Consider the following 9926-nt stretch of genomic DNA (forward strand, 5'->3'; position numbering starts at 1 on the left):
TAGTGCCTCATTTCCAGTCCTCTTGAAATATCTATCCTTCTCTGGTGAGCGATTATAAGGATGAGCATCTGTAAATCGCTTTGAAAGTGAACCATGGTTGTGCCAGGAGATGACATTATCTACCTTCTCTTGATGGCAAGAAACAGCAATGTGGGGAGTCTTGTAGGTAAATAAAGACTTTTTGAATCAGGAGGAATCATGGGATTAAACTAAATGTGAGCCCCAAATGCACACAGTGCATATTCAGCACTTTGCCTTGAACTACCAGATGGATAATAATCTGTTAGGGGATATTCTGTGTGGGTTATTTAAAAGGATATAAAAGATTGCTGACCCAGACTGGGATTGTATGCAAGCTGTGGGCTCATCTGCAGCGATTGTACACATATTTCTAAGGGTTTCCAGCAAAACATAAGTAAACAATTGCCTGCCTGAGTGATATGGGAGTTTCATAAGGACCATAAACACCCAAGCTGATGGCCAACATGGTTGGACAAATCCAGCTGTTTACAGAAACAAGGCCATTCAGCCAAAGCATACCAAATGGCACCATCTTTCATGGGTTCTTTTCCAACATGCCATGCCAAGCAGAAGGGTAAAATCTGAGAGATGGATGCCCAAACGTTCTGACCTGGTGACACCAGCAAAAATGCTGCAAACATGTGAAGATGTCGTGGCCTTCACATCATTATGGACAGAATTAAACAAGCCAGGGATCCAAAAGCCTCCAGAGCAGTGCCATGCATATTAATTGAGAACAATTAATTTTCACTGGAGAGGCCTTCTTTCTGTCATTAGTGACTGTTATTCCCACTTTGTCGGCACTGCTATTCTGTCAAACCCGATATTATGTGTTATGATGCTGCACATCCAATCTTCATTCTCTAGGTTCAGAGTCCAGGCCATGGCAATGGCTGAACATTGGTTTTCCATAATAGGTGTTAAGGGATGAACTGAACCAGTAGGGCTAAAGCCCAACAGTCTCTTATGTTCTGTGCAGAGGAGATTTGGGGGAAAAAACCCAAAATATCCACCATTAAAATAATAGTGGAAAAATAAATTTGAATGAACCCAGGTGTTTGTCATAAAAATCACAGCAAATATCTCAGTACAATAAATTCCTAATTTCTTATGTTTTCCTGGAATTTCATCAAGTCGATTGGATCCTGAAATAAATGACAAATGGGGCATTGGCTGGAAATGAAGAAAGCAATGCATTTTCATATAAAGGCTAGGAGTTTAGATATGTATTAGATTGGAATTTGACCTATGGCATTAAAATGCAGATTGTCTCCCAAAAACTGTAAGTGGGACACAGACCTGCAGATGAGACTTTTTTGCATAATAAGTTGTGTCCTAACAATGAAATCTTGCATAAAAATAGACAGCTAACAAGGCAAAGGAAAAGAAACAGTTCAACAAATCAACAAAACATTTTGTGCTCTAGAAATGAGTGTGACAGAAACTGAGCTCAAGCCGAAAGGTTGCTCCTTTGAAGTGAGTCAAACCACATGTTGTGTCGTGACTGAGAAAAGAGGAATCTGAAGAAGGACAAGGATATATCATCTGAAAACTAATGAGATGTTACATTTTGAGCCAAAGTTGCATCCAACTTTTTAGCATGTAACTAGGCAAGATCTGAGCCAGAGGATAAAGAGTTGACATAAAACTTTGGGAATTCAGAACTCAGACACTACCACAGAAAAGGAAAGGGGGAAAGGACAATCTATAGAGCTGAGAAGATGCAGAATGGAACAATCCAGGCTGAGAACTACTTTCTATCTCCAATTTTTCCCTCTGAGGGATTGGCTATCTTGTGACTGCCAAAACAATGCATGTATGAGACCGTACATTCCACTTTGTTCACCAATACATCTTAGAAATTATGCAGCATACATTAAGCACAGAGGTCACCTAAGGAAAGTTGCTGTTTCTGCAAACACTTTGTCTATAAGTTACAAGAATAGAGAGATAGCATTGCCTAGAATGGAATCTGCTTTTGTGTGTGGCACCGTGTACCGTGAGACTCATGACATGCCCCAAACACTCATTCTTCTGCAGAAAGAACCGATGCCACAGTATGTTGCTATTGTAATTAAGTGCTGCCACGATTTCTTTTTCTTTCTGTTTAATGCAAGCAAAGGAGGTATTTCTGTTGCTTTTGGCAAATACAAAAGTTGAGAGTAATGGACTAGTTCTGGGAATTGTGAGCATTATTTTACTTATTTTTGTGCTAAGAACAAAATATTCTCATATGGTTGTGCAAGTTGTGTACTGCACAAAGGCTCCAGCATCTGCTCATTAGCTGTGAACCCTGACGAGGGGCTGTACCTGGGGCAGGGAAGGGGGTAGGGAGGCATCTCTTTTTAATTTGCACTGCTCCAGGAGAATCCTCTATGAACCACCTGGTAATCTTATGTAGCCCAGAGGCGGGAATGGAGGGGACCAGTCCACCCACCTGCATGGCCCTGAGTAATTTATTGTAGGTGTTCACCCATCATTAAACATCAAAGTGGCTGCTACTTTGCTTCCTACACTCTAATGTGTGGACCAGTCACACAGGAATCTTGCTAAACTGCAGACACTGATGCAAGATGTCTTGGGCCTGAGATTTTTGCATTCTAACAAGCTCTCAAGTGACCTCGTTCATCTGATCCACTGACCACACTTTGGGTAGCAAGGCCCAGGGGACATCAAGGCCATCAAGACACACAGGTCAACTCCAGCTGTGACGGGCTCCATCCTCCCTGCTGTTTGAATACTTCTCCCCATCTTTCTGCACCCTTCCAATGTCAACCAGAACCCTTCCTGCCTGAAAAGAAGCCCTCACCAAACCAAATCCCCAAATATCCCTAACAAAAGAGGAGGAAAGAAAGTGATAGGACATCCTTCTTTCTTGTAGATCCTAAGTTCTTTCAACTTGCTTCATTTCTCCCTTAAGAGAAAAGACCCTTCATGTGGGGTGGGGGCAGGAATTACTAAGGGCTCCATGCCATGCTGTGTCCTTTACCTCTGAACCCTCCCTGGCCTTTTCTGTCTGTTCTAGGAGACAGATATTATTATCCTATTTACAGATGGGAAACTGAAGCTCAAAGAGATTTCATATCTTGTCTAAGAACATTGAACTTGTAAGTAAACTTGTAGGGAATTAAATCCAGAGCTGATTCCAAATTCTGTACATGGGCCACTATCTGTTTTTAAATCTCAAAGAACTTAATTCTTTCTGTTAATAAAGAGACGGTTTTCCAATTGACCGCCTATTATCAGATACTGTGGTACATGAGGTAGAAGTCACATTGAAGGCATGAGGGTGTTACAGCAGACATCCCTTTATTTGTTTTAAACAGAATTCTATTAGTGCAGAGGCGTGTGGATGTCCCATGGAATTTCTGCCAATGTGATGTTATCTCTTCATCCTCATGACTGTTGATTTGGGTGGTTAATTGTTTTTAAAGCATTTCTGATCAGGGACTGAAACTTCAGTGTCAAAGCTTCTCATCTTTTCAAATGTCATATTTCAAAATACTCTTGAGAGTTATCTCTCCTGACTGATCAGGATGGATGGGGGCGGGGGGGGGGGCAGAGATGGGCCTAGATGGTCCACAGAGAGGGGGATGGCTGCCTCTCAGCAGATACAGGGAGGCCTGGCCTCTGAGCATCTGTTAGGGTACAGACCTTCTGTGGAGAGAACAGGCTTACTCCAAGGAGGAATTCCTGTGAACTGGAGCTCCACACTGGGGATGAGGGGCAATAATCAGAGCAAAGCACTCTGCACACTCCCAGCTTCAACCCTATTCAGTGTGTTCATAACTCACAAGTCCTGACCAACTGAGGGAGAAAGCCAGGGAAATGAAATGATTTTCAAAGCGCTTCAAGACCACTGTCTAGCTGAGGATAGCAGAAGACACAGATTTACTGCCACTGGGCGATGTTTGGCATGGAGATGTGGAAAGAGATGACAGAAGCCGGTCTCTTGTTTCCAGGTAATAGTTTCTCCAAGAAGCCTTGTCCTAGAAGTTATTCATCCTTATATGCTTCAGCATGATAAATAGCTTCATTCAGCACGCTGAGATGACCCAGCAGCCTAGCGCATCAGAGGGGTAGATGTAGCCCACACTAAATTGCCTTTAGTGAACTGAGCATTGACATTATGCCATTGGATTGCATTGACTGGTCTTATAAGAACCAGCACTTTCTGCCCCAACTCTATAGTTGTTTTTATTGTAGATTACAGAGACACATTTAAGGACTTAGTCTACTTTCTATACTGCATAATTCTTTTATGAGGACCCACAGCAAATCGACCAATAAGTATTTATTGAACACTTACATGCCAGATACTATGCTAGTATTGGGAAAAGAGTAGTAAACAAAGAAATCACATAAATGAGGCTTACAATAGAAGGAAGATAAAAAATTTTTTCTTAGTTTTCTGTGTCAGGTAAGGCTGTTGGTCTCCTGACCAATTTTCTTTCTTTACACTGGCTACTGGGAAGCTCAGAACCAATTTTTTTTTTTTTTTTTTTTTTTTTTTTTTTTTTGGCTCACCTCTAATAATTGAATAAGACCTCATGGAATGAATCGCCATATAGAAGCACACCCTTGGCTTCATGTTATTTTCCATTTGATCACTTTTCTTGTATTTATCTTTGTGGGCAATCTCATATCCCTACTATCTCTCTCTCTTTCTCTCTTTTATAGGGGGCTGTAATTAAATAATAATCAAAGAGCCCAGCAGGTCCTTGGAAGCAGAGGTCAGGAAATACTGATGATTAGATGTGGTTTCTGGGAGTAAATCTGACTAAAAAGGCATGCTAATTAGTGTGATAGCAGTCCTGGCTGTGTGGCTGAGGGGGGTAGGGATTCCAAGTGCGCAGCCCAGCCAGTGTTGGTGATAAATAAGGCCAGGGGAAGGTGTGAGTGGTGAGGTCACTGATGCCCATGTGGGGGCTGGGCTGCATGGAGGTCCTATGATCACTGCCTGCCTAGATACTGGAATGTAAAGGTGGGAACTCAGAAGAGAAAGCACTGCTTTAAGGGCAGGTGGAGAATAAGGCACAAAGATGAAGCATGAATGAAACCAAAGCTGCAATTAGGCAGTAAGCCATCACGTTGATTAGGAGTTTTTGGCTGTAAGTAACAAAAATGGACTCTGACAAACTTAATGGGGAGGAGGGAGAATTTGTGGATGCATTTGGAGTAGCTCACAGGATCTAAAAAATAAATCCCCCAGGTTAATAGGCTTAAAGACAGGGCCCCTCTGAAAGGTTAATGGAGCATCTCTGTAGGGCCCCACTGATGGGAGGAGGAGGGTGCAACTGTTTTCTGTTTTTCAGTCTGTCTGATGAAGATTCAGACTGTCTGGCACGTACAAGGAGTTCAATACACATAGATTGAATGAATGAATGGAACTTTCATGAAGAGAACACTTAACTTGCTAAGTCTGGGTCCCACATATGCCCCTTGGGAGGAGAAGAGGAGTACTTTGGCCAAAGTTCCCATCAAAGCCACAGTCAATGGGGCGGGGTGGTTCAGACACTGTGCCTGAAGAGAGGAAGAACAGAAGGGCAGGCCAACCCCAGAAGGATGCCTGATGCAGGCAGCAGAGAAATGGCTGGTGGACTAGTTGTGGCAGGGGGACATCTCCTTGTCCAGTTAGCTTGTCCCTAATATCTGGTAGGAAAAACTGTGCAAAGAGACTCCAAGGCGTTGTTCCCAATCTTCTGTCTTTATTCCCACACTCAGTTAGGTGTGTCTTGCTAGTATTTATTTAAGAGTTTTGTGTGTATATTAACCAACGCAAAGGACCTATTTCCTCCTCTGAAATCCTCCTCTAGTTATTATCCCCTTAGAATGAGTTGGGGTAAGTATTCACTCTTCTTCTGTTCTCTGGAAGAGTTTGTAGAAGATAGGAATTATTTACCCCTTGAAAGTCTGGTAGAAAGCCTGATAAAGCCCTCTGGGCCTGTTGTTTTTCTTATGGAAAGATTTTAAATGACTGCTTCATTTCCTTATAATCATAAGACTGTACAGGCTATTTCTTTGTTTGACAATTAAGGCAAGTTTTTTTTTTTTTTTCTCCTTCTTGGAACAACCATTTCATTAAAAAATTTTAAGTAAATTAAGTAGAGCGTTTATCTCTGGAGGTTTTTGGGCTCTGTAAAGGGCTCATGATTATTCATTATCTTATTTAAAATCATACGAAATAGAAGAGAGCCACCCTTGGACTGATGATGGTGTGTTTTAAATCAAGGATTATGATTAATCCAATTCTGTGCATTTAAGTTCCACTGAAAATGCGTATTTGTTGCAAATATGAGTGAGCCAATCTATCTTGGTGCCCAGGGGTGAATCTGGCAGGCCCCCAGTGACACTGACAGGCTTGGCTGGAAATTGTCCAGATACCCTTGACTTACATTTTTTTCCAAATCCTGATCATGGAGGAAGGTCTTGGAAGATTTTGATGCCATGGGCTGGGGTACTGGGCTGACAGCACCCCGGAATGTTAGGCCCCTATTTGTCAGGGATTAGGCAAAGGTCACAGCCAATGTCCAACAGCGTTCCTTTTCCCCATCACAGGGGTCCAAGAAGAGATACTGAAGGAGCATCCTGGAAAAGACTCTGAATTGCAATGAACTAAACAGTGAGCCGAAATTAAGGACAGCCTATGGCATGACTGGCTCCTCTGCCAGTGAAATTATTAGGTGACTTATTATATGTCTGGGTCATTACCATGCTAGCAGAATAAGTGGATTCAAATGAAAAGAATTTCTGAACAAATGTGGGAAGAAAGGCATTGTTAGCAAGTCTTTGGATATCATGACTTGTGACAAAGTTTGGAATTAATAATGACACCATGCAAAATGGTAAAATTTTTGCCAGCAAGGAGAGGGTGGAGATGCCGGAACCTGTAAATTTATGCCAGCTGAGCACTGGCTGTGGGGGCGTGTGGCAAATGGATTTACTATTTTGCCGACTCTAGTAAAGTGTTAGAAAATTGCAACAAAATTTTTCCTATGCAAACAATTGTTTAAAAAAGGGTCTTCCCTCAAATAACTGCAATTCATGGTGCTTTCTGAGTAACCACAAACCCAGAGACTAAATTAAAAATACTAGAAATTATTTTTCTTGGAATCATGCTGAATATGAAAATGGAGATTTTCTTTCCTCCACAACGCCCTCTCTTTAATCAGGCTTTCAGTGAGCCAATGTAACTTATTTATTTTTATGGGGAAAAGGTAGAGGGAAGAAGGGACAGGGACTTTTGAGACAGCAGCGGAAGAGAAGTGGGTGTCCAGAAATGGAGAGATGAGAAGTCACACAATTAAACTCTACTGCCTTTCTCTGTAAACAGGGATTAAGGGCGTCTGTCCTGACCCGTTCCTAGAGGGGATGCTTGCTACTTGAGAAAGCTGCACACAAAACTCTACTCTGTCCTAGAAACGCCTCATCCTTACACTTTATCAGAACGACAGGGGGAAAAGTTATTTGAACTCACTCAGGGCGTTACGGATTTTTCTGGAAAACGGGGGAAAGTCAAGTTCTTTGAACATTTTCCTATCCTGAAAACCCACGTGAATTAGGTCACTTTTCAAGAGTCCTTGCACTCCTGAGATTCTATAAAACTCACTGAAGAATAATGGCGCAAACAGCAACATTTTAAATTTAGAAGAGTCCTTTGGCTGAGAGAGGCTACCCAAAATAGCACAAATGTAATTTTGCAGTAACTGTCAAACTTCCAAAAACTTCATCGGGCAGGAGGTAACAGAACACCTCCAGCAGATCCGCGCTCTGTTTACCCGCAGCCCGTGAGCTTCAAGACTCCTAGTGATTCGCTGCTGCTCAGGCAAGGCCTCCAGTAGGGTTCGATCATCTGGGCATCTAACACCCAATCACCGCTGAATTACTGGAGGCTATTAGAAGTGTCCCCATTTTACGGATGCAATTGAGGGTATGGCTTAGTCGTCTCTCTTACTCGCAGGAGCGAGCGATTTTTCATCTTTTTGAAAAGAAAGCAACTCAAAATGACTTCTTACTTCCAACGACCGTGTTTCCTTTAGTCGAATCATTTGAGCTCCTCTGTAAAAGAAGCAAGGCAAGTTGTTTTGTGTTTTTTTTTTTTTAACTGCAAACTACAACAACAAAGAGGCACTATTCCCCGACCCTCCACCACCCCGGTTCCCGAGGATGTCAGTCACCCTGGAAGCGTCACCAAGAGCGGAGGTTGGGAGAGCATTTTCGGGGGGCGTCCCGAGCGGCCCTGTCCGTAGGTGGAGTAAAGCGGGAGGCAAGACGCCCCGCCTGCACACTCCTCCCGAAAACTGATGCGTCTTCTTTGACCCGGGGGTCAGAAAGATTTATTACTTCCTCAGTGAGGGAGAAACCCCAGACCAGCTGGAACGTGTGAGCCGGGAGTAGAAAGCCTGCAAGCGGCGCTCGGCGTCCTCGGAGCGCTCCCGGGAGCGGCTGTGTCCCCGGTTCCCGGAGGAGCCGGGAGGTGCAGACGCCGAGGGAAGAGCAGAGTGGGCGGCCGCTGAGGGATTTCTGTTCAAACTTTATCACCAACTCTTTCTGAGAGCAAAAATATGCGGCTGAGCCTGGCAGCGGCAAGGAGACTCCCAAGTTTCTCAGAGCCCCCGACGCCCGATCGCTCCGAACCCCGCGCTCGCGCCCAGGCTTTATGCGCACGGATTGTTACGGCCTCTGCCGTGCGGCTGGCGGCCCGGGCTGCGTCGCCGTGAATCGAGTCCCGCATCTCCAGCCCCCAAGGCGGCGGCGGCTGGAGCCCGACTCTGGGAGGAGGGCGGGCGCGGGACGGGCGGAGGAGGAGGGCAGCGCGGCGAAGGGGAGGAGCCGCAGCGACAGACGGCGGCGCGCACCAACCCGGCGCCGGCTGGCAGGAGCCGCGCAGAGGCTGGCCCGAGCGTGTTGCAGCCGCTCCGCGTAGGGGGAGTCGGGTAGCAGCATCCTCCCGGGCGCCGCTTTCGCGCGGCGGCGGCGGCGGCGGCGGCAGCGGCGGGGGCTTTCTCTGCCCGGATACCTCTTTGGCCAGAACTGGTCGGTGCCCGGGGGCGGGCCGACAAGGGAGCGCTGCAGACTCGGGCCCCTTGGCCGATTGTTGTGTGTGTAGGGTCCTCCCCGGCCAGTCGGAGGCTGCGGAGCGGCGGGCGCTGCCGGCAATGCCGGCCCGGGCATCCTCCGAGTGATGGAAGAAGCAGCTGCTGCCGCTGCAGGGTCGCGCTGCGCCCCATCCACCGCCGCCAGAGAGATGGGAAGGTTCGGGGCGCGGAGGCCGAGAGCGAGAAAGGCGGAGCCGCTTTGCCGGGAGCTGGGTCCTGTATAAGCCCCCTCCCCCAGCCGGCTTCGCCCCCCAAAGCGAGGAAGGAAGCTGCGGTCTCGAGAGGGCGGCGGAGACGCCGCTGGAGCTGGGCACGCCGGGCTCAGCGGAGCGCAGAGCAGGGTTCCAGGCCCGGTGAAAGTTTCCCTTCCCAAGCCGCAGGGCGCCTGCCGCCCGGAAACTGCCCAGGGCTTGCGCTGCTGAGTCCCGCGGACCCCTCTGAGGCGCGGGGACTCCCGGGGAAGACAGAGAAACCGAGGAACGAGTGACAGCAGGACAGACCACCCGGCCGTGAACCCGGGCGGCTCTGGGGTGCGCCCGCGGCTCCAGGTGAGCGGGGGAGCCTGGCAGACCCGAGGGTGGGCGTTACTTAGGTGGAGGAGGCGGATGGGGAGGAGGATTGGGGCGCATCGGCTTACTCTGCTTCCCCTCGCAGGTCTTTCTCGGAGCCGCTGCCATGGGAGAGCCAGCTTTGGGCGTCGGGGACCAGCCGCCGCTGCTGCCGCGCCTTCCTCGGAGCCGCGGCCCCAGTCCCCGCGCCCGAAGTCGGCCCGCTGCGTCCCCCTCTCGGGTTGCAGGGCCGCCTCCG

At 47.1% G+C, this 9926-nt stretch overlaps 1 protein-coding gene across 1 annotated transcript in view; it reads left to right on the top strand.

Moving 5' to 3' along the window:
- The first annotated feature begins 9794 nt into the window (after window positions 1-9794).
- CHST2 (carbohydrate sulfotransferase 2) overlaps window positions 9795-9926 on the top strand; it is an 8297-nt gene continuing 8165 nt past the window's right edge. The window contains exon 1 of the mRNA XM_040481121.1: window positions 9795-9908. Within this exon, the coding sequence (XP_040337055.1) occupies window positions 9795-9908 (114 nt within the window). The remainder of the gene's footprint in view (window positions 9909-9926) is intronic.

The sequence above is a fragment of the Herpailurus yagouaroundi genome, unplaced genomic scaffold, assembly GCF_014898765.1.
Source record: "Herpailurus yagouaroundi ecotype Mexico unplaced genomic scaffold, PumYag 159, whole genome shotgun sequence".
NCBI lineage: Eukaryota > Metazoa > Chordata > Mammalia > Carnivora > Felidae > Herpailurus > Herpailurus yagouaroundi.